General features: G+C 39.5%; 1 protein-coding gene across 1 annotated transcript; it reads right to left on the bottom strand.

The window, feature by feature from the left end:
- Positions 1–13850: 13850 nt before the first annotated feature.
- Positions 13851–25689, bottom strand: LOC139736905 (protein arginine N-methyltransferase 7-like). The gene is made up of 12 exons (XM_071647583.1): positions 25572–25689; positions 24823–24972; positions 24230–24338; positions 23390–23502; positions 22318–22633; positions 21471–21629; positions 19719–19915; positions 18541–18624; positions 17932–18069; positions 16800–17036; positions 15334–15491; positions 13851–14564 (listed from the first exon to the last, which is right to left on the bottom strand). Exons 1-12 carry the CDS (start codon positions 25590–25592, stop codon positions 14300–14302), a joined length of 1947 nt encoding a protein of 648 aa, XP_071503684.1. The 5' UTR covers positions 25593–25689; the 3' UTR covers positions 13851–14299.
- Between the last annotated feature and the right edge of the window lie 201 nt (positions 25690–25890).

A 25890-nucleotide genomic window follows, 5' to 3' on the forward strand; every position in this document is an offset into this window, starting at 1 on the left:
GCGTAACTTTACGAACAGCTTTATGAAACAGTGCCCAGGATTTGTTTGACCTGCCCAGTTTGGATGAGAAGTGACAATCAGAGTCCAGGGTCTGAGGTCACAGGGAATGTGTGTCTCGAAAGGAGAAAGTTTTGAGCGTTCGCTGCGCTTAAATAACTGAGGGCTGTTTTGTTATATAGGGATTGACAAGAATCTTGTAACTCACGAACATAATGATACAAACACAAAACAAGTACAGACTGGATACACGACCTATCGTTGGCGGCTATCTATTAGCAGTCAAGTTGAATATATCTATAGCACTTGGTATAGCCCAGTTAAGCATCATTTTGTAAATTGTTAGATGTTGTATTAAATATTTGTTGAATGTAATGCCCAATATAGCTACCAAATCAGATGATAATGAATCATTAAGAGAAGAGTACACAATATAGATGAAATCAGCTTTGACCCAAAAACAACTCCATGTGGGTGCAACTGATATCATCGTTTGATGAACAGTTAGTACAAATTTGGTGTGAAATGTTGTTATACTTGAAACAAAGAAACCGACTAAAATGCTTCAGATCATATGAAGTAGCGTAAGTATATATTTGAGAACATATTATAGCTACAGTAGAGGTTAAGAACTGATGATGAATAATATACCGCTGATACACTCAACAAACGTCGGCATGGCGTACCATAATCATGGAGGTAAACATGAAAAGTATTGCTGTTAAGACAACATCACCGTCACAAGCGATGCTAACACTGAAGAAAGGCGGTCTACAAAATGTATCTCATTTCCAAGACACATGAAAAAAATATATACATACAAAATATCATTGATGTCTTCTCAATTTAGTGTGCAAGTTTTTCACATGTTATTTACGCTACGACGTTGACTTTTCCCATTAAGGTTGCATGCTTTGGAGCAGAATTGAAATTGAATTGAATTAAGCTACACGTAAATCAAATCAAATTAACTTTATTGAATTGAATTGAATTGAATTGAATTGAATTGAATTGAATTGAATTGAATTAAATTAAATTGAATTTAATTAGATTGAATTGAACTGAAGTGAACTGAATATTTTAATATCTTGCTTCACCTGAAGATAATTGACATACAACTTCTATCACATCAAATCAACCCATAGCAACAAAGACAATGAGAAAGCGTGTTTAATTCAATCAATAGAATTACAATTATCCTGCACCATATATTTTGTTCGTATTAAACGGTCGATTGAAGAAAGAGAAGGAAGAAAGAGAAGCAAACCATCGATGATGACATCACAAGAAAGATAACCCAGAGGTCTCTAAACCCGTACGGAGAACGCACATGCTACTGCCATCACCGCTCACATATTGAGCTCGTGTCAAGGCCAATTTGGAACCCTTCGCTTTGACTCCTGAGCGCAGACTCGGCTCGTATGTTTGATAACACGACGAGATGGATCGAAGGAGCGAATTAAGGAGAGTCTGTCGAGTTTCGTCACAACCCGTGTGACCCCGGGAGCCCCCGTCTTGTCAAAACTGTGTGTGATGTGATTCCGTTACCGTGTGGATCATGTGAGAGCATATTATAGCCACTCTCACGATCGAGGAACAACCACCACATCATTCACATTACGGGTCTTATGTTTGTTTGCTCTGCAGCATCTTTTCAAGTTCTTATCTAGGTAAAAAGAATAAAAGTTGAGACATTTAGGGGATTCATGTGTGATCAATCAAGGAAGACAAACTCATATGAAAGTTGTAAAGAGTTGACAAAAGTTTATGAAAGCAAGTCAAAAAGTTGCAACCTAGGTATCCACCCCGACCCTACACACGTACTTTGTACATCTCTCCAATCCATTATCACCCTTTTTGATAGAGGGATCGTGGTCAAATGAACAAGGAAACTCCTGATAAAACTCTACCTCTACACACACAAACATACAAATCATTCTGTAATAAGAGGAACAATCAGCCATCAAACAAGTTTTGAGGGGTCAATAGAATTGCCAAGAGGTAACAGCATGAAATTAAACGGGAGGGGGCACAATGGTAACATTAGACAACGCTGACCTAGGAACTCATTCTCCTTTCTTTATAGTCGTGTCAAACGTCTTAACGTAACGTCTTAGCTATCAAAAAAAAACACAAAAAAAAACGTGCAAGGTATGCCTTAAAGAGTGGTAAAAAGTGCAGAAACTTTCAAAGAGGGTCAGAATTTATATTTGGTATATCTATCCTATCATAATTATTGAAGCTGAATAAATGAACATGACGTAACATTCCGTTTTATTTGATAAACTCACCGACGAACCCCCACCGGCTTCATCGACATTGCCAGCCGTTCTCATGACTAAACTATGCGTGGTGGGAGATGCAGCGCTTCGTCTGGTCGTGAAAGGAGTCGAAAAACTCGTAGTCGATTTCCTCGTCCGCTTGCCCGTCGTCTTCGTCGTCAATTTCGCAGTGGCATAGGCCGTCGATTTAACCGCTGAATTCGACATCATACTCGTTGTCGAATTGGCTTTCGAGGCAGCAGCTGACTCTGAATTCGTCTTCGAACTGCTAATGGATTTCGTCGTCAACTCAGTTGCAACATTGTTAGCCAAGTTGCTCGTTGAATGCAATTTGGACGTGGTCGTCAAATGTGCTGTCTTCGTAATACTTTCTGGCTTCGTCACCACACTGGTTGTCGATTTAGTGGATGAGCTCGTCGTCGTAGACTTTGTCGTTGAATTATTCAACCTGCTACTTGCCGGACTGGTGGAAGTCGAGGCTGAAGCTGTCCCGTTACTAGCGGAGCTCGTAGGGCTATTACTCGTATTGGTCGTCGACTCTGACAAAACAGTGGTCTGACTTAAGCAACTACTCATGATGAAACATAGCAACGTAACAGACACTAGCACATTCATGTTGTCCTCGTGATGTATGTACTACAACCACAGAATACGAGTTTTGGGTCCCAGCGCAGTCGGCTGAAATTACTCCGATGCGGCGCAATGCCCGGCAGGTAGCACCGTATAATAATAATCCCCAATATACCGCAAGTTCTGTGACGTACTCGGTTGAGTTCTCCAGTTGTACTGTGAGCTCGATCAGCACATGATCAGCCACCAGTTTGTCAAGCGGCTGACGAAGGATGTGATAATTCAGAGTTCCACCTGTGACAGTCACAATAGTCAAACCTTTCAAAGTACCGTGTGGTATGCACGGTACCGACCAATTGTACCTCCGGAAATATTGATATCCGTTATCTGCGCCCACGGTGAATCCTCGACAGACTGGAAATCATAGTCTACTTTCAAGCGTGACACAGATTCCATATGCCCTCAGACCAGCGTTCCTTCCCTCTCTCTTTCCAACTTTTTTTTTCTTAAATTGCTCATCTTCACGGGAGCTTTCTCGATGACCCCTTCTCTTCTCTTCCCCTCCCCCCACCCCCCCCCCCCCACGCTCGCTCTGTTTCTATACTATATCTATCTCTACTTCGTTTCCCTTCTCTTATAGTCGCCCAATTCTTGTTCAATGTCACTTCGATAGTAGCTCTTGAATCCTGTACCTTGTGGTTTTCTGACCTCACTCATACTTCTCTTTATTGGTTCATAGTTTCTCTTCCATGATATCAAGGGGAAATGTTCAATCTGTGTGCGCTATAGTATCCCGCGGAGATTATATTTCCTCCACTCTCCGTCCGATCAAAAACATATGTTCCCAAAATATAAACACACTATATATACATGCATGCACATGACCATGGAGCAGATTATAGCGCCATTATAAAAACACATTTACCAACACTCACTCACAAACACACTCAACCATGACAAAGACATACGTAAACACACACACATAACCCACTTTATTACCAATGTTACTTATTGCACGGAGTTACCTGTTTACCTGATTATCTGTCACTTACTTTTTTTTTCCAATGACGCGTTTCCGCTGTGGTTAACAAATACACACCTGCCAACTATGTTTCTCTCTTAACTTACGAATTCATTATTTACACCAGAATATAATCGTCGTTTGATGTCAGTGCGATTAACTAAGCGATCGCTTCAGTTTAAAGAAAAATAGCTGCACAAGTCACAGTTGCCTACGTAACATTTTACTCACCCCCCGATCATAGCTGCAGACTAGTGTGTAACAAGTGGGAATTATCTCGATCCTTGAGTGATACAGTACAAGTATTGCTGATTTCACCTGTCAGTTGCATATACGGCACTGGAGTCATGGTTTTAGTTATGGAAAAGGAACATCACACAATTATTGTTACCATTACTAAAACTACTTGCGAACAATGGCAAATATAATATAATGCAAGCCCATATACAAAGAGAATACCCCCCCCCCCCTTGCATATACACTCCCTGTGCCTGTAATCTGAGAACAGTATGCATTATTCTTGACGCATTTGACAACGCGTATAATACTCACGTTAAGATATGGATCAGATAAAAATTCAAACGGTTCCTGCATGCTCTCCCTTCGCCAAAATTAGAAACTGATCACATGCGGGGCAGTATTATGTTTCCCATTAATATTCTCAATGGACAAAACTACAATCAATAGTTGTTTAAAAAGAAATCATCATTCATCAGATCAACAAATCTACACACAGCATTTTGCCGACCATGACGGCTGAAAACGGCGCCTAAAATAGACAAAATTTCACTGCCCAATCCCATCTATATCAGCATTTTGTTTTTATATCTTCTTCAACAGTAGTGATGATACACATTCTATTGATATGAGTTTGATGAAAGGGGTGGAATAGGAGGATCATATTCAGGCAAGTTCTGGCATGGATGTATACGACAGTATATGTACTTCAAAATCTTTTTTAAACAGAAAACAACATATTCATCTTTCAATGTTTCTTTCATGAATTGCTCAGCTGTGCAACCATTAACGATGGTTAGAATACTCGTTCGTGAACACGCCCAATTTCCTGCAAGTTTCAAGGGTAGACGGCATCCATTGTGTGAATATAATGCGTTCAATAATGTTAACGATATATACTCTCATCTAAATAAAGTGGTAAAAAAGGACGCAATCTTGGCCATTCAATTTATTTCTTTGCGCATTTCAGCCGCTTCAGGATGCCTTAAAAGGGAGAAAAAGGGGGAAAAACAACGTTTGCAAGGAATCGTTTGTTGTGGTGCATATTAAAGATTATTTGTGGTGTTAGGAAAGTCCTTATTCAAACAGACCCGAACAGGGTTTTAGCATCTATAGGGTTGCTATAATTATATGCACAGTTCTCCCAAGTCATAAGTGCATCTATCATTAGGTTCAGCATAGTTCTGCTGTCAGCTCGTTTGTGGTACGGTGGTAAAGGTCGTGATTGATAATAAACGTCACATATTTCGCTGTCGCAAAAAATAAACAAAACTCCGCAGAAGTGCAATCATATATCAAATCTTTTTTTCTCTGAGAAAGGGGTCAACAGGAGCCACTTGGAGGAGACACGCACATTAAAGAGAATCCCCCAAAGCGTTTTCTTGTCGACTTACTGCACTAAAAAACAAACGTTCTGAAGGGACAGTGTCACAAGCGAATCGGGCAAGTGTCTTCAAAATTAGACCGAAAAGCAAGAAACTAAAGAGTTTTTGAATATGTACGTTTTGCATGAAACGTGACGACAGCCATTTGCACACTTTATGAAGTAACGTACAGTTGTCATCATCGCGCAGATTCCCATTAATCAAGTCTTCGCATACACTTTCGAGAATTAAAAGTGATGCTATTATATCAACTTTATTGACAAATTCATTTCAACTAATACCTCTTCCAACATTTAAAATGTTGAAGATAATGGCCTTATATCAATGAACTCAAATTAAATTTGATGTATTCATCACATCAAATTATTGTTTCATTTAAATACACTTAGCAAAGATGACTTCCTGAAGTTTCTGCAATGTGGTGTAAAAAAATGAGTGTGGTGTATGGACATTCCTTTAAAGTAAAATAAAAGTGGGAAAACTGTGACGCCTATCATCAAATTTGCATGTTTTATGATAGTGATTGTGATCAATGCCGCTGTTTCACGAAAACAGTTGACAGTTGTCCAATTGTGATGACGTGCAACTTCAAAGCTGTGTGTGTGTGTGTGTTTTTTTTTTTGCTGTGTTCTTTGTTATGTAGTTGTCTATAACATTGAATAGCGTTACCCTTTTAGAAGAGACGTGCAACTTCAAAGCTGTGTTTATTTTCTATTTTTCTTTGCTATGTAGTTATCTTTAACATTGAACAGCGTTCCCCTTTAAGAAGATTACTACGTTTCGATTTTCAGGGAGGGACGCCCCCTTTCTTTTTTAGCCAGGGTAATTGAGACAAATGTCAGCAATGGATGAGGTCCTCCGAGAAAACTTCGAATGCTTGGGCTATTCAAATTTGAAATCTGAACGCATGTAATTTTGTATTGTTTGAAGGTTTGCACGGAGAATTAATTGTGGTTACCATTACTTCAGTCTGAATGCATTTCAGTCCGACAAAGTGCATACTGCCCCATACGTCACTAGTCATATCGCTTTGAATCGTCCATGCTTGCGCACATAGTACAGTATAAAACCTTGAAGACATACACACACTCACTCGATGTCTCTCTTCTCTTGCTCATTCTCTTACATTTACATTTCATCCTTTTCTCTCTTTCTTCCTATGCATTATCATCACCATCTTCTTCTCTTTCCTTCTTTAAAAAGAAAAATACACATTTCCCTAATCAGATTTCTGAACTTTTATCTTTTGAGTATGTCGATACATGTATTTCACTCTGAGTGTTCAACTGTTCTGCAGAAATGGATTGAAGTAAAGACGCACAAGTTGTCCAAGTTGTATGCATATAACCCTTTTAGAAATATTTTCTTCAATATTCACTTCCTTTTTATGTGTCCTTTATCTACACATTTGCTGGCAGAGCCTTTATAACTCCAGTCATGATATCCATTTGTTTATTGAAGTGAAAATCCTTTTCTTTCTTTTTTTTCTATCTATATGGTTTATTAAATCAAATCAAAATCATATTATTTACACACAATTGGCAGCAATTTGAAAAGAATCCTTTTCTTGTATGCAGCATTATTATCTCATCAATTTTCTTGCCATGATCATCACCACGTGCAAAAACACTACCATCACCATCATCATAATCGCAATGCATAATGTATTGATATCTTGGCATACACTATCAGCATTTAGTCTGGGATACACACATGACTATGATAAGGTGTGTCTATCTTACAAATACACTCCATGAGAAGAACAATAAGTAACAAAGCAGCTCAAGAAACAAAAAATCCTTGAAAAAGTGTCACCTGGAGAGGTCACAATTTAATGATTGATTTCCCATGATCAAAGTGCTTGACACACTCGAGTTTCTCTTCAAGTGGCACGCACATTCAATAAGGAATGTTGTTGATGATATGACATAGAAATTACATGTTGACAGATATCTGCAGAAAAGTGACAAAAGGGAGTAAAAAAAAAACCTAAAGTAACCTTATGTTTTTGTTGCTGTTTTAAAAACAAAGACATACATAACAGATTGCAAAGACAATGAAATACATTAGAATCGATTTGAGTGCAGCTCTTTTTCATGTTGTACAATGCTAGACTTTGTTTTAGTAAGCTTTTCCATCAAAAACATCATATCCATTGCCTAAACGAGTATTTTAGGCCAAAATAATATAAAGGTGGATAATTCATTAATAACTGTTAAAAAGTGAATTGTTTTCAGAAATCCAGTTACAGTCTGTAGATTATATCCCAGGGAATATGCATGACAAATTTGATGGCTCCAATCCTTGATGGCTAGCCAAGCATATATACAACACACTACTACCGGTACTTAAATGATCACAATGACAATAAATGGCCGTGACATTTCTTAATTTGTAATTGCTAGGTGTGTGGGATGCTGTTTCTGGCCAGGCTAAAGCAATTTTGCCTGCCTGGTGATTACACAAGTATAACACATTCCATTCTTATCATGGAAAAAAAAAATAAAACAATTATGTAAATAAGTAATCACTATCTAATTTTCTATCAATAAATTTTCTTTTGGAATGCACATGATCAGTGTGTTGCAATTTTCTCTTACCTTGTACAATACAAGATAAAATTTACCATGATATTAAGGACCTTGGTTTTTTTTTTTCTACCACACCTCTACCCTCCCCCATCTCCTAAAAGTGATAGATGATTAGATTTTCCTTCTTATTCTTTGGGTTTCCTCAAATAGTAAGCACAGACAGAATGACAGTTAATTCATCACATATAAATGGCAAGACAAGATCAGTTCAATGAAAGTGGTTTAAAGGGAGTGCCCACTAATCATAATTTGAGCTGACTTTGATAGGAAGAGTGAAGACCAACAGCACTCTTCCACGGAAACATGATAAAACTTGTGCTGTGGATACCATTTCTGTACAACCACCTTAATCTTGTCTGACTCTCATAAAGCTTTTATTGTTTTCGTTTGGTCCAGTTTAAAGGGATTGTATAGTTTTGGTTGAGACCTAATTTCAGGTTTCTTACATTTTTTGGTGAGATAATGAGAAACCTCTCATGAAATATGAAAGAGCATGTAATTCTATGAGGAATTCAACGTTTATTTGATGAAAATTGGTTTTGAAATGGCTGAAATATCAAAAAAAGAGCGATTCTAATAAAGTGTGGGACCCTTTATTACAATCGCTTTGTTTTACTTGTGTTTGGATGTTTCAGTCATTCCAAACCTGATTTTTATCAAATAAACTTTGAATCCCTCTTAAAATGGTATGCCCTGTACTATATCATAAGTGTTTTCTTGGTATCTCACAAAAAGTTAAAGCCCAATTCTCATTGCCCCCAATACTGTACCATCCATTTAATTCATTTCTTCACATCATAGTACAGATGCTTACTGTCAGGTTTTTTGGCTCCAGCTGGATTTTTGTGCCAAAAGTGATTTTGTTGGCTAACTTTGTCAATTTGGGGGTGCTGAATCCAAAAATCAAGGGTACCATTTTTTCTAAACACATCTTCAGCCGCCACTTTGAATTTCAAAATGGCCGGCATCTAAATATAGGTTTTGTCCTATATCTCAACTTGTGAGCGATCAAAATCATTAGAAATGGTGGCATTACCTATGTTTGTGATACAAGAGGTTTAATTTAAGTCATCACTTTTGTTCTACCTCATCAGGTTTGGTCGCCATCTTGAAATCCAATTTGGTTGCCAAGTTAGAAAAGGTTTTGTCCTGTATCTTGACTTGAGAGCAATGAAAAATGTTAGAAATGGGGGCAATACCTGTTTGTGATACCATGAATTTCATTTAAATCACAGCTATTGTTCAACCATTAGGTATATATAGTGGCCATGCTGAACTTCAGTATGGCCTCCATTCAGGTAGGCAATTTTTCCCTTACGTCGGCTTGTGAGTAAGACAGCTCATTCAACTTTTTGAATATATTCATGTCTGTGATTTAAGAAAATTCATTGTTAAAACTTTCTTTCTAAGTTTGCAGCCACTTTGAAAGTCAAAAAGGCCACCATTCAATAAAACATTTTTGCTGTCATTGACTACACAGCTCTCTCCAATGCTGTCTCTTGCTCAAGGGATATCGACTTTTGTCACTGGTCCTAATCACAAAACTGTCATAACCCTAGATTTTGACTTGTATGAAAGAGTAAAACTTAGATCTTCCACAGGCAATTTGAATTTGATTGTGAGGGTAAGTGAGCTTCATGCTTGTTTTGCTTCACTTCACGCTATTGGAAATTTCCTGGAAGATAGTGGTCTTGCATCCATCAGTACTGATGCCAGTTTGTATTCCCCAACAACAGTTTGTCAGATCTTCACCGAAAAGTGGTTCAAGGTATCGAGTTCCATTTTACTATAACATCATGGCCTGCCATGAACTCTTGCTCGAAGCTTCCTTGAAGCAGAAAGGCTTAGAAACTGTGATGCTGAAATGCCACGAACTACGCAACAAACTTCACACGAGGCAAAGAGGTAACAGTGATCTATGAAAAAGTGAAGGAAACGGTGAGAGACAAGCTTGACGAAACTGTTACTCAAGAGAAGGGAGAAATAAATAGCGCAGTTTCTGATGACCTGCATGAAGTAGGTTGAAAACCTTCTTCATTTAATCTGTGCAAGTAGGCAGGGAGAATGGGAGCTACATCTTGCTTCCACGGAGGAGCAAGTGAAGTACTATTTTGCACATGACCTCCACAAATACGCTCGGCTAGTCCCGGTGTACCTTGCTGATATGCGGATGCATCAGGGGACCAATAAAGAAACCTGGAATGCTCTGAAATGTGGTGACTTCAGGGTGGCAAAATCAGGTATTTACTTCACAAATCTTTTTCATAGATCAAACACTGGAACAACTCATCAGAGAACTGAAGGTTGTAGGTGGCATCATTGGACTCACTCCGAATGAGGAAGCACTCAAAAGACTCTTCCTAATTGGTCCCGAACTTGTCACCATAATGCATGACTTTCAGAAAGCTTATTGCATAAGCACAGACAAAACAGCACCCAAGGAACACTGTCAGCTTAGTGGGTCAATGGCAGATCGAATGTTCAGCCATTCTGCTTTGATCAGAAAGGGCATTGTCAATCACTGTGGAAACCCATTCTCAGACAAGAGCATTGATCTAATGAACTTAGTTTCAAATACAGCAGTTCCAGCAAAGGCAAAAAAAAAAAAAAAAAAAAAAGAGGACATACTCCACAGAGATACAAAGGGATTGGAGAGATTTGAAGAGTTTGTAAAAGAGAGAATGGTAGCAACTATGGCAAGTGTGTTTGGGACCCAATGAAGAAAATGAAATTGAAGACTTTCAGCACATGCAAAAAGAAACAAAGTGCAAAGTTGGTAATAAGGTAGTTAAGATGAGAGAAGATCATCAGCTTCTGGCACGATTTCTTGTAGTAGAGCAGTCTCGCCCTGGAATGATCGAATCGAGTGAAACAATTGGGAAGTACGAGTTCTCTGTCATCTTATGGTCACTTTTTTCGTCAGATGGAAGTCTTCTCAATCCCACTAACAAGAGTGCTTTCATTCAGGTCACTGAAGAATACGATGCACCATCTACAAACACTGAACCAGAAGTCAATTTGACAAGAAGTGAACCAGCCAAGATGGACAAGCGAGGCAGAGCGTGCAATATTGATGCGATGGCAGTTGTACAAACTATCAACATGGATCCATCCATGCTTACTTGCTCTGACCTTGCTAAAGCCTTCATTCAAAAGATTGTACCTGCATATGAAGAAGGACACATCATATATGACAGATACACTGACAATTCCTTGAAGGCTCAGACACGAGGAAAAAGATCTGCTGGCATTGATCCTGTAAAGTTTGACATCAAAGACTCCACAAACATCAAACTGTCGCTGTGCTTGGGTCATCGACCCACTACTGACCTACTGAGATGTAACCATGTCTTAATAAATGGAGATAGAGAAGACAGTGACAGAAAAGATTGTCAGTGTCTTCATTCTTTTGTCATTGAAGTTTGAATGAATTCACAATTGAAAACAACAGATTTTGCAACATTTCATCTTTGACCTTGCTGCATATTCAACAGACTGTGCCTTCCATGACTGTATAAGCATCACAAGTGACACATCATTGTAAGAGGAATAATCAAGCTTTCTAGTGATACCACATTCACGTATGATGATGAAGCAACAAGAGATATATTACCCCTCAAACTTGAATTGCAGAACTTTATTTGAGGAGTTTAGTATCGCCATGCACTCTCATGAAGACGCAGACACCATCATACCTATGCATGTCCTGGATGCATCGAGAAGCGGCAGGGAAATTAAAGACATAGACGCGCATTCCCCCTGACACAGATGTCTTCATCTATATGATGGACTTGTGTTCGAACAACAACATTCAAGGCAAGCCAAGTTTCACCACTAGTAAAGGGGAAGGCGAATCAAAACAACTGATATACAAGAAAGGTGTGCCGCTATTGGATGTGAGAAAAGCAAAGGACTGCTTGGTCTCCACGCTTTCAGTGGTGCTGATTGGGGAGGGAAGTTTGCAGGCATGTCCAAGAGTAGATGGATAAAGAACTATTTCAACCTTGAGCCAAGTTCTGATGTAATCCATGCCTTCCAGAAAATAGGGGGCAGTGGTTTTGACATGGACAGCATGACAAACATCACTGAAGATTTTGTGTGCACAGATACGCCCAGACCAGTGCATGCAAGACAGTCAAGGACCTTCGGTGGGAGCTCTTCAAGAGCAAAAACCTTGAAGCAGAGGAATTGCCAAAAACACTTGTTTGAGTACTAAAACCACACATTCAGTGAGCACACATCGTATCAATGATCGGGGGAAAGCTACAAAGAGCCACTTAAACAAATACCACCTCTCTCTGGAAATGGATGGGGAAACATCAACAGATGGGACATTTTCTCCCAAGAAATGCCTAGAACTACCTGTACCTAGTACCTTTAAAAGTACTTGCCTGAATGGATTTTGTGTGGTATCAAAAATATGGATATTGTCACTATTCTAAAGGATCCAAAGCTCTCACAAGTTGAGATATAGAACAAAACATACACTGTACCAAAATGGCAGCCATCGTGAAATTAAACATGGCGACCAAAGCTAATGAGATGGTACGATAAAAGTGGTCTAAATGAAATCTGTGGTATCACAAACATGGGTATTACCACCATTTCAAACAATTTTCATAGCTCACAAGTTGAGATATAGGAAAACAATATTTCAAATTGAAATTAAAAATTTGAAATTAAAAATGGCCAAATGAAAAATGGCAAATTTGAAATAAAAAATGGCCAATAAACATGATGACGTACGACGACAGTAATGATTAGAATGAAATCTGTGGTATCACAAACATGGGTATAGCAACCATTTTTAATGATTTTCAGCACTCAAAAATCGAGATATAGGACAAAGCTGTGCTCAGAAAAAATGGTACCCTAGATTTTTAAAATCAGCGCCCCCAAATTAAAAGTTAGCCCCCAAAAATCATTTTTGGTCCGAAAATCCAGCCGGAATGCATAGTGTACTGCACTATCAACTGGAATATGGAGCAGAGCTTGTTCTGAGGATTAAAGGTGACCTCCGGATGATTTTCAGATTTTTACATTTGAACAACTATACATTAGTTATATTGAGGACAGAGTTTCAGAATTTATGATACTTGGGATGAAGAATAAGAATATTTTCAAAATTTAGAACAAACTGCAATGAACAAGGATAATGACATGGCAGGGTCACCATAAGAATGCATGAGTTGGGGCTAAAGGAAGCAGAACAAAAGAAGAAGGCATGCATATACACAGGTGAACTCGCAGGTAAGCGGTATTGTAATGGAATTACACTGCTACATTTCTGAAATGTGTGAGCCTCCTATGTCATCATCCTTGTTCAGTGTAATTTGTTTAAGGCTTTTCAAAGTATTGTTTCTCTGCTCGAGAACCACAAATTCCACAAATCTATACATGGAGTTGTCGATTTATGTACTGTGAAATTGTGAAAATTGTCTGGAATGCCCCTTTAAATCAAAGATTAATATCTAAAAAGGAAGTACTGTAGTGCAGCATGCCAATTACATATGTCTTACAGGAGATAAATTTATGTCTCACAGGAGACGAGTTAAAGAGATATCCCTTTATGCACTTAGCATCACTTAATCCGGAAGATTGTTTGTTGATAAGTTCCAATAATGATGTCTAAAATTTCGTTTTGCTGAAGAAGCTAGCCAATTGCTAATGTATACCACAGTGAATTTTCCGTTCACGCTATCCTTGCAATTGAACTAATGTTCTGACATCATCAACACCAGAATATGCAATGAACACTTGTCTTGGGAGTGCACAGCAATCACTTCGCTTGTCTTCACATGTGATAGACAGCAGAGACAAAGGCAGGTGTGTAATATTAGTTGCACTGCCATAACCATGATGCTGTCTTCCATTCACTGCGATCTCCTCGTTTGGGCTGATATTCAAGTAATACACAGTACTATTTTGGGTATCATGCAGGACATAAAAGTGCAGTAAAATTTGGAGTCCTTATACTGTCGCGAACATAAATACCCATTCCACTGCTTCGCCGACGTGTACTGCAATTTCATCGTTGCTTCCACGATCCACAATTGATGCAAGGCAAATTTTTCCATAGAAAACTTTGTTCTCATTCTTTCCTTCCATTTTCATCTCATCACTTCAGGTCCGTCTGTCTGTCTGTCTGTCTCCTCCTTCCTTTCACTTGTCATCCTCCTTCCCATCACCTCTCAAAACGGTGCTCCCACTGGTCAGTCACCTGGGGTTTAACTGGACCATGAAGTTGAAGTGGACATTGCCGCTGGATGGATTGAATGTGACTTCAAAGTCCAGGCAGTCTCTGTTTTCCGCCTCCACGCGGGGGTTGGTCTTGATGAAGTGAACTCCCTGTTTGCTGTGCATGTCCCAGATCATCTCCCCTCCCTGCCCCTCCAACTGATTCTGGAGTCCCGAAGAGATGACGGTGGTCTCATCCAGCTGGTATTCCATCCACAGGGCTACTCCATGGCATGTTCCAGAACTAATGAATGTGAAAGAGAGAGAGACAAACACATAAACACAGAGACCCAAAGCAGGCTGGTACTTATGTAAGCATGACACGTTCACCCTTAAAATACTGTGGAATGTTGCACCAAATATCAACTGTAGACTTTCTATCAAGGATAATTTGCTGAGTCTGAATGACAGGGCCGACCTGGTAACATTTATCGTCTGTCAATAGGATTACTAATGCATGTGTTTCTAGATGTAGACTAGAAGGAGGATTGGAAGTTAGCTCCTGTTTTTTTCAATTGCTCCCCCTTCAAAAAGACAAACAAACAAACCAGCAGGCACACACACACAACCAAACCAACACAAAATTCTTCCTAGGGAAGCAAATGTGGCCATCACTATAGCATCACAAAGAACTTTAAATTTTCCCAGCAATCAAGGCACTTTTATAAACCTGGTTCTGTTAGTATCTGCTATCTACCAGGATAAGAATCACCATCAGAGAATTTGGGATCCCCCTACCCTCTCCTCTTCAAACAAAGGATGCCTTCCTGAGCATGTCTGACTGTAGAAATCAGCGCAGGTTTTGGTACAATGGGCTACAAGTCCAGCAAAAAATCTTCATCCGCATTGTGTGTTACAGACTTCCTGTGATATTGAATAGCCATTCAATCAAAACGCACAATAAATCCTTCTACGCAGCCAGCCCTAACGTATCTTCTAATACAGTGAAGTGACAGGATCTCTTGAACAAGTTTGCATGCAGAAAATTCTTCTGAGCAAGTACAAGGTCTCACCTCCTGAAGTCCACTCTGCCACTTGTGATCACCTTGTCCGTTGGAATGTCTTGGGAGAAATCAAAGGTCATGACCTCAAACCCCTGGGTCAAGGGTCGGCCGGGATACTCCCACAGGTGGTGAGGTTCTGTTGCTGCATCACTGCATTCCGAGGCTTTCTGCTCACGGATGAAGAAGAGAGGAACATAAATGGTATGTGGATTTACTATTCCCACTTCCTTATTTGGTTAAAGGGGATGGCTAGTAACTGATCAGTGGGAATCAGTGGGAATGCTGAGGGATGATTGTTCAAATCCTTGTGGGATTCATTTAAGAGTACATTATATATCTATTCTTGTGTGAAAATTATTTGCTTCAGAATGGTCTCATATTCAAGTAATGTGCAGTTTAATGCTTCCAGGTAAGCATCCCTGGTCAGTGATGGGGCATTAATCTGCACATTACTTGAATATGAGACCGTTCTGAAGCAAATAATTTTCACACAACAGTAGATATATAATGTACTCTTAAATGAATCCCACAAGGATTGGAACAATCATCCCTCAGCATTCCCACTGATTCCCACTGATTCCCACTGATTCCCACTGATCGGTTACTAGCCATCCCCTTTAAATGACTCCATTGTCTCCCAGTGATATAGTTTCATGCAGGACAATTTGTTTGATATTTGCAAAATGAAAGAGCTAGAGAGTTAAGTGACCATCATAAGATATGGTGCTGATCAATGACTCTGTTTCCAAGTTTGGGTTAGTAATAGGATCATTACCCATGCCTTAAAATCACACATAAACAACAAATTGTGTATTCTATTCTCAAAAGAAAGTAATAGAAACTACATCTATGGTATCAACAAGTGAACATCACATGAGGAACGTTTCATATTTCATTTCATTAGAACAATTTTGAAAACATTTTCTTCAACATCTCCCTCTTACAATATCCAATTCTTGCAACTGTAATATCTTGCAATTTAAATATTCAATATCAAACAAATTGTCCTGCATGAAACTATATCACTGGGAGACAATGGAGTCATTTAATCAAGAAGAAAGTGGAAATAGTATTGGTAAAGTGACTCCCACTGTACATTAGCACTTTTGTTGCAGGGGGGGGGGGGTGTTGTGGGGAAAGGGAAATCACATACATGATGAAATTTGAACTACCGTAGCATACCTAAATTTGATATCATTGTGACTTTATTATTCATTACAAAGTATTGTGGGTCCCATTGACAACTGATGTGATACATGTTAAACCCCCCCCCCCAAAAAAAAAAAAAAATGTTGTTAAAGATGCTCAGAATTTCAGCGTTCACAATCAGCACATCTTTAATACTCAAATAAGATTTTTGCCTATATACATGTATTTCTAAAGGCTTCATCAGACAGTCAGTGTCTGGGCTCAAAACAGTCAGTCAGTTTTACTGCACACCTTTTCATTATTTCTTAGAAGCATCTAACCCTAACCTGAACAAGGTTGTCAAATATCCTGACATCAAATCCCTCCAGTGTCTCCACAGGAGCGTGGAATTTCCACAGGTGGTCGAACTGGACGGCCACTCCCATCAACCTGGCCCTAGAGGGCAGCAGCTTGACGTTCGGTGCTAGGAGGGGCCGCAGAGAGGCGATGGCATACCAGAGGTACAGGTTATGCCAAGGAAGGAGACTGGTGATGAAGAACGGCTCAGAGAGAACCAGGTCGACCTGCAAGCACAAATGACAGTAAAATAATAACCACTTGATAACCACAACTTGCTTCCTTCAGGATAAATAATGTCACCTATGGCTGGTTTACTTTTGTATTCAAGCTTATGACTACAGCAGTATATTTCTCCTGATGAATGAGTATAAGAGTTATGAAACTTGCCTTGGTATCTGCTTGATACATTTCAGTGCTTGAAATTCAGCTTGCCCGCATTAGTTGCTGGCATATTGCGCTTGCCTCTGGTAAGCTTTGTGGTTGTCCAGAATAATCTCCACTCAAAAGATACCATCGGTACTCAAATTAAGCTTAAATAAGTTGATAGATAAGTCATCATCAATGTCCATTCCTCAGTAAACAGGAACAAGGGAATTACATTCCATGGCAGTTCTGCAATTTGCATAAGTGTGGTTTGGGTCTACTTGCAATTCTGCCCCCATTAGTCATGGCTGTGGTGAACCTTGCATGTGGATATCAAGCATTGTTTGTGTATATACACATGAAGCAAATGCTGCTATTCCCACCTCCCACTACCTGAATTGCCCAAACAAGTATCACTGGTTCAAGGAAAACTGTGTGCTTGTCTTTCCGTATCAGTATCAGTCTTAATGCATGCACGCAGCTAAGGCATGTCTCAACCTGCATAGACTTCTCTATCCCTTGCTTCATTTTTGCTTGTTTGTTCGTTTGTTTGTTTTTCCCATGCCATTGCAACGAGTCTTTAGATTATGCAGTAAATCGGCAGCAGGCACAGAGCCATTTTCATAACAACAAAGACATTCAAACCAAAGTAAGTGTAACAAGTAGAAGAAAGTATATGCTGCATGATGTTGACGTCATGAGAGCCTCTGTTTGTGCCAAAGACTTAACCACTACCACAGCAAAATATGGGCTTGCCTTGTTTCCCTCCAAGTGTTGTTCCCTGAGATCCTGTGCTCTTTGATTCAAAAGCTTGACCTTTGACCTCAGATCATTGGCTGCGAGAAGAGAGCTCATGACCCGGTGACACAGCGAGGATGATTCGAGGCTGTACACCTGTAGACGATGTAGCAGAAAAGATCATCAGCACAAAAATTATGCTACAAGACAAGTCGAAAACACATAAAACATTGCTAGGCAGGATTTGGATTGACATGGTCACTAAATTCATGTTTACATGTACAGGTGATACATAGAGTGGACTTTTCTGTGGAGTACTTTTAGTTTATAAACTACTATCAGTACGGCAAAACTGTAGACTTGATAGGCTTTTGTACGTGTATAGCACTCTAAACATCATGTATGTGCAAGTGTAAACTACCATACTGGTTGCTATATTTAGTGTAATTTAATTGAATAAAAAGTACAGTAACAACTCCATTACTATGGGGGTTGTGGAAAATGTTGCCTTCTATTTCTCCATTTTTCTGTGTGACATCATTCATTCATTGTGAGATGCTTTGATAAAGAAAATTCAAAGCGTGAGAATTTCCAGACAAGTCCAAAAGTCGAAGAGAAAGCTGATACCTTGTCTGCACCAAGTCTTGCCGCAACGAGAGGTAATATGGAACCATCACCGATACCTAGGCATACTGTATCTTTGGAGACAATCTGTAGAAATATAAGAAGCGCAATAGTCATCAAAAATAGAATATGAAGAACTTGAAGAACTTGAGCAACAGGTAACTACATCTGCGGAACATTTCAATGTTACTACAAATACACACTGATAGACATGTTGTATGCTCCTTAACCCTAAAAAGACTGGGCTATTTTGGTAGCTCGAAAGACTGGGGGGGGGCCTAAAGGGCCCCCCCATAAGATCTCAGCCGTGGATCGCGCGATCGCCGCGGAAATTTGTACAATGGTAGTGTGCGATATAATCTACAAGATCGTATATTTAAATTTTCCAAAATAGTCTTCTTTTATTTTATTTTGATTAATTACGCTAATTTATGCGAGAAATCAGACTTTTTGATCTAAATCAGTAAATAAAGCTCAAAAAGTGCTCATTTTGGGTGCAAATATTCTTTGTGGCATTCTTAGCAAATGTACTTGAAAAAAAATTCAGTATCAAAATTAATTTCTTATTTATTTTATTGTTTTATGAATTTCTTATGTATTTCTCTGTTTTTTCGACCTTTTGTTTTTGTTGTTTTTTTCATGAAAATTTGTGGCAGACCCTTTTTGAAGCATAATAATACTAAAACAAATTAATTTTAGCCATTGAGAGTAAAAATAAGCATATTTATATGAACCATGTGAAAAAACTCAATTTGTATTGACTTTATACACAAAATCACATTTTTGAGCCATTTTCGGTCTCACGTGCATGTACAAAAAGTTATGTAACTTCAGAACTGTACCCCCGGGCGTCACAAATTTGGTGTCAAAATGTGCGGGAAACTCGAAAGAAAAAAGTCATAGAGCATTGCGGCGAGAGCATTGCGTGTTGCAGAGTAATCGCGCGAAATGTCGAGGGGGGGGGGGGGCCTTTTAGGCCCCCCCCCCCCCCAGTCTTTTTAGGGTTAATCACATTTTACCCACAACTGCAGCAAAATATATATGCTACAGGAAATGAGTACACCTTATATTAATCACCTAAATGTCAATGTCACTAGAACGTTGAATAGTCCCATACATAGTATTTGATGATGCTTGCAGCAGTACATCCACATATCCATTATGACTGTTTACACAGCTACCTTTTCTAGCGCTCTGTTAAACTTTCCCATCCGTCTCCAGTCATTCAGCATGCCGAACCTGGGCCGACTCCAGACTACATGGGCTCCACAGCGGCATATAGGTCTGTCGGTTGCCATGGTAGCAGAATCCGCTTCCTTCTTTACTTCAAACCACTGGCTGTACTCATCATGGGTCATGTTCAGGGTCACTGGGTCATCTGCAAACATATATACACACAATTACACAGGCAGTTGCACACAAATATTCTTGCCAAAAAACAAACAAAAAACAATGACAACAATACCAAAAAGCAAAGAAAACACAAATATTTCACCCTTCTGATTTGTTTAGTTCTCTGGTGCTGTGTTCATTTGATTTGTTTGGATTTGTTTTCACTTGTTCCAACAAGCAGGTAATAATTGTACTTAGTGATTACTAAAAGTTTGTTTCATGAGAACATGCAAATTTGTATCTGCATTCCTTAAGTGAAACTATGTGTACAGGAAATACAAGTTTAACTGAAGTAAAAGTATATCAAAATTCCAAAATTTTCACATGTGCTTGTTGTCAAATGTTGTGAAGAATACAAATGAACATTATTTTATTAAAAACAAAACAAAGTAAACTAGATATATCGCTACAGCTACTGATATGCCTCCGCCATAATGCATGGTTCTCCTAATAGGTCTATAGTACAATGTCTTGACAATGTGTGATGACAGTTTCACACAATTGGCAAAATATTAAAATGACAGGTTTGACACAAATGTGCTGAATGTTCACTTTCCTAGAACTAGGTTCAATTGGATGAATGATTAAAATGTCAGAGTGCAGGTATTTGGGGAACTGATGATTTTTACTTGACTTTTGACCCTTTTATAAGTTTATGCATTGAGTAATTTTCAAGGTATTGAGAAAAAGTATAATTTCAGTATCAAATGGGAAAATAGCATTATCTAAACCTGGCCTTTGACCTTTGACCTCACAGTTCCAAAGAGAATCACTGTTAGGCTGAACATGCATAAATATGTAAGTTTCATGATGATACCTTGAGTTACTTTCGAGATATGGAGGAAAAAGTGCAATTTAGCACTTTCACTTGACCTTTTACCTTTTGACCTTTGACCTTTTGGCAAGAAACTTCCTCAAAAATATATATGGGGTAATACATGCCATACATCAAGTTTTAAGAAAAAACCTTCCAGCATATTGCATTTTCAGGAAAGTAGTGACATTTTGAGGAGTTGACCTTGACCTTTGACCCCATGACCTTTGACCCATGACCCCCAACTTCCCTAGATAATCACTGCCCATCGGTACAAGCATATATACTATAAAGTTCCATGAAGATACCTTGAACCATTTGCGAGATATGGAGAAAAACATGAAATTTCAATTTTTTTTTCACAAAATAACCTGCGACCTTTGACCTTTGACCCTGTGACCCTAAAATCCACACAAAGTATTATCCCCCAAGGATATACCCTCATACCAAGTTTGATATAAAACCACCACACGGTTCTTAAGATATCGACAAAAACAAAACGGGACGGACGGATGTACAGACGGACGTATGGACGGACGGACGGACGGACGACCCGAAAACATAATGCCTCCTGCCACTTCGTTGCGGAGGCATAAGAAAAAAATGTAATTATCAAAATGGTGTTTTGTTCCATGTTTTTGTCTCTTTTTTTGCTGTTCCAAGTCTTTAACACTGCCAAATAAAATTGGTTATTTAATTCAGAAGATAGTTAGTCTATGACACAGACCCTTGTTGATGGGCACTGCTTGGTCCAAGAAGTAGATTGCTTGCATCCAGTGATCTCTCCAGGGGGCGCTGTCACCGTCCACGTGACACCAGGAAGGGGCTGTGCTCAGGGTCACCTCCCCCTTTGTGTCCATACTCAGCTCCCACCACATGAAGACTCCTGTGGATTGGGACAACACACACTGAGATCTTCAAAGGAGCTAATGGCAAGTATGCACTGGTATGCCTTACCAGAAAATACTGTACACTGTCATTAAGTGACTGCATGATGGTTTTGTCACATCATGCAAGATTCCCGATCTGTGTGCACCTCTTTGTACATATTGTGATGAAAGTGGATCAAACATAACTGGTAACTAATTAGTGACAGACATTGAAAAGCTCCTTGATTGTTGATGGCACTTATTTTGCCTCAATTTGTGCAGTTGAACTAACTCATGTTAACCCATTGAGGACGAGTCCTGAGTATACTCGGGCAGGTGTCTACGGGAAATGTGTGTTGTAGCAAGATCAGTCCATCCTCAATGGGTTAATGCCTGAAATAATACAGTCAACCTTACCTGAGGTGACCTTGCACAAGTTGAAAAATTGGCAAAGATAAATTCTGCCTTGGATGGATATATGTATAGATATGTGTCAAGTCTATTGTATAAGAGGAAAATTCATGTACATTGATTACAGGGTTTTCTCTGGTCCATTTGGATTCAACCTACGGAAGGTTAACTGTAATGGGTTACTCTGCAAGAAGAGTGTGCATTAGGATTATATTTACAACTTTTTGGTCTATCAACAGATCGATGTGTTTTAAGGTGTACGTGATCACACAAGGAACATCCAGAAAGTGTTACCTTGGCATTCTCCAGTCGAAAGACTTCTGCTGGTGACACTATTAGCTCTGTGCTCGGAGAAATCCCCCTTGGTGAAGTTGAAGTCAATCATGGGAAGAGGATCTGTGACTGGACAAAACTGATCGGGCGACAGCTGGCTGAGCTGCAGGTCATGCACCGAGGCCGCTCCCGCGCACGAGTCCATCTCTGGGTGGGGGATTATGTCGCCGCGGCCGGGGATCCTGATTGGTTGCAGCTTGTGCCACCGCCACACGATATCCGACTGGACAACTTGGGCAAAGACAATGGCTGAATGTGGGACACAGATGCAGTCATCCTGCATAAAAGGTAGAGTGGGAGAAAGGGAAGTAGATGGATAGAAACGATTGAAACATGTGTCTCATAACCCCTATAATCTGTCTAGTTGAGTTCCATGTAAGAGTGTTTTAACTGTGAACTCAGTATTCACATTCACTGGCATGTCATAGCTTGCCCTATTCTGTGTCTGGTATCACAGAGTTATACGTTCATAAAAATTTCACCTGGTAAGGTCTTCTGACAAATTTGCATGGCCATGAAATGACAAATATCTTTCAAATGAATCTTTGCACTGTATTTATGAATCGCCATACATTCAATATCATTTTATTTCTCCAAAGTTTGTGAATCAACTGATATTTGCAAAATCGAATATAAGCCAATACACTTCCTCCCATGACATGACTCCAACGAATATGGGGTCAAAGGTGGGGGGGGGGGGGGGGGGGGGGGGGGGGGGAGGAGGGGGAGAAAGAAGTAGGATTGTTAAATTGCTTCTTGAAAAGGGGAAAATACTGAATCTTTCAATCCATCACTTAGCTATTTGAAATTGTCTTACATATCCTAATATGCAAATCACCTTGTACACAAAATATAAGCCATGGTGTCCAGTAAATGTCACCATTTTCTGATCTGGACTTCTCTATCTGGAGAAGGAAAACATGCACCTCTGGCACCCATACACAAACAGAAAAGAGTGACTACGATGGAAGCTATATTTATCATTTGAACACACCAGCACGTGGTGTACAACACACTCCATTCAATTCAATACCGTCAAGAGATGTTTGTGAGCATGGAGGTATGTGGGAACAGCCCCCTCGCCGATGAGCTCGGTGTCAAAGACCTCTGCTGCCAGGATGTTTGCCCTGGCAGGCATATCGCCATCTGAAAATTAAGAAAATTGACAGTGAATATTAATATCATGTATCCCCCTTTACTCATCCTATTCTAATTTGTATTAGTTCTTATGGTCACTGTCATGCAAGGGTACACAAGTTGACCTAAGAATATGTTGGGATTTTCACAACATATCACAGGCCAGTAAATCAATATTTGGTATGGCACGCGCCGTAACCCTGGGTACTGTCATATCACGGGTTTACTGTGTTGTATACATGTAGTGCCATCTCATGTCCTTACGATTTACTGACACATACTGTTATCCTGGTAGCAAAATTTCAGAGATTGGCATTAATGATCCCAGTACACGTTAATCCCTGTTGTTAGTGTTATGATGTGTTTACTGTAATTAAATATAGATAATAATAATGACAATAATGCACTTTGTATACCTTTTTTTTCCTTAATTTCAAAACATCAAAAGAATTTGGACAGTTGGTGTCATAATCAAAAAGAGACCACGTAATCAAATTCCTGGACTCATGAGATGTCTCAGAATTCATTCATTGTTGCATTGAAATCCACAACACAAAAATTTTTCTTGCATTAAGCAACAAAAAAACAAAAATAACCGTCACCCACTTTATGGTAACCCAGAGTGCTGAAAAACAAACAACACATAAATAATTCAACAAAATGGCAGATTCTTAGTGGGTTCCTCGGGGTTACAAATGCTGAATCCTTTGGTTATGTAAAACTGCTCCAATCTCACCTGGACCAACTGTGACTTCTGTGGACCGTTTAGGTATCACCGTGATCTTGTCCCCAAACCCATTCTTCGCAATAATTTTCTTTGCTGCTTCGGCAATTGGCATGAATGCCTGTCAAACAAAAACCAAACAAACATAACACAAGACAGAATCGTGCATGGATACAAAGTTCTAGAAGATCCTATTCTGTTCTGTTCTGATGCAGCAGATATACTTTCAAGGATAATTTCATCAAGACATTTTAACAATTGTAACTAGAGTGGTCAAAAAGATTAGCCTTGATAGGTCAATAGCTTTTGGTGATTCCACATCTGCTACTCTTTCTTGTTTAAGATTGTCATCTGGGCATGTCTCTATCTATGTTATATTTCACATTATATACTAGTAATAACACATTTTGTATTCCTTTCATATCTAATACTGATATTTGTTATATTGTGTTGTTGTTCTTATTGATGTTGTTGTATCTTTAAAGTGAAATAAATCCTTCAAGTCCTGTTGGCCAAACACAGTGATGGCACAGGAAGGAAGAGACATCATGGTGAGAATTGCTCCTAATTATCTTTCAATCGAAAGTCATCAAGGTAGGGTTTACCTCACAGGCATGGACCGAGTCTGCACCACAGGACGCCGCCATCATGGCCAGGAGGCCAGTTCCTGTCCCAATGTCGAGTACCCGCACCTCTTGGCCCCGCTCCCTGATGATGGCCACGGCACGTTTAATCCCTTCATAGTACTTCTTGTTCTGTCACAGACACCATGAACATAACAGAATTACTTCAAACAAGCCTTGACCCACATGCAGTTACAAAGCTACTGCCATGTTGGTGGCCATCTTCAGAGCTATACTATTAACAAACAATGGTTACAATCCATTTATATGCAACACACATTTGCAACAATGTTGCCCTTGTGCCATACAAATAGAATGGACCTGGGCAGATAGAACCAGCAACAGAAATGATGGGAAGACAGTTGCTTTTATTCTCTTTTCTGGGATATCTAATCATTCTACCAGATGTTGTTGTTGTTGTTGTTGTTGTTGTTGTTGTTGTTGGTGGTGGTGGTGTGGGTGGTGGTGGTCTCTTTGTTTGTTTGTTTGTTTGTTTTTTGTTTGCTTAGTCCTTTGATTCTACTGGGATATATGGCATCTTCCAGTCTACTCAACATAATTACACATTCTTCCGCTTGCAACGACAATAAGACTTTGAGTTGCATCTTGCATGGCTATATCATTCCGGTGCAACCAAGTCACGCGCAAGAGTAATCTCCATGTGTACTGATAATTCTGACTGGGATCCCACTAATGCTTTGAAAATTCGGGAGAACACAACTCGAACTTACTCTCTCATCGTCATGCAGCATGTCTGTGTACGCCGACCTCGCGATCTCCTGATGGAAGTCATAACTCTCATCCTCCACCACCCACTCGGCAGCTCCCGTCGTCGGGTTGACGTGGGAGGACATGGGAGGCAGCACCATCTTGGAGGACGAAGATGCCAGTGGTCTCTGCTGCGTACGGAGATGGCGTGTAATGTCCACCACTGCGTGCACACGTGCAAGTCTTGCGATCCTCGGGCAGATACACGAAATTCCTCTCAACATTTACTGGCTTAATTGCTCAAGCCATATGAGTGAACTTGGCAGGCTGTCAATGAAATAT

Source organism: Diadema antillarum, unplaced genomic scaffold (assembly GCF_040938485.1).
Source record: "Diadema antillarum isolate AM-2024a unplaced genomic scaffold, OU_Dant_1.0 scf00000028, whole genome shotgun sequence".
NCBI lineage: Eukaryota > Metazoa > Echinodermata > Echinoidea > Diadematoida > Diadematidae > Diadema > Diadema antillarum.

What these genes read in the sequence shown, in the direction of transcription:
- LOC139736905 (XM_071647583.1), bottom strand. Translation starts at nt 25,592, where the DNA reads ATGCTGCATGACGATGAGAGA. An exon ending in ACTCGGTCCATGCCTGTGAG is followed by an intron (nt 24,339 to 24,822) that starts GTAAACCCTACC and finishes TTTGTTTGACAG; the next exon opens with GCATTCATGCCAATTGCCGA. An exon ending in TATTTGACAACCTTGTTCAG is followed by an intron (nt 15,492 to 16,799) that starts GTTAGGGTTAGA and finishes ATCCGTGAGCAG; the next exon opens with AAAGCCTCGGAATGCAGTGA.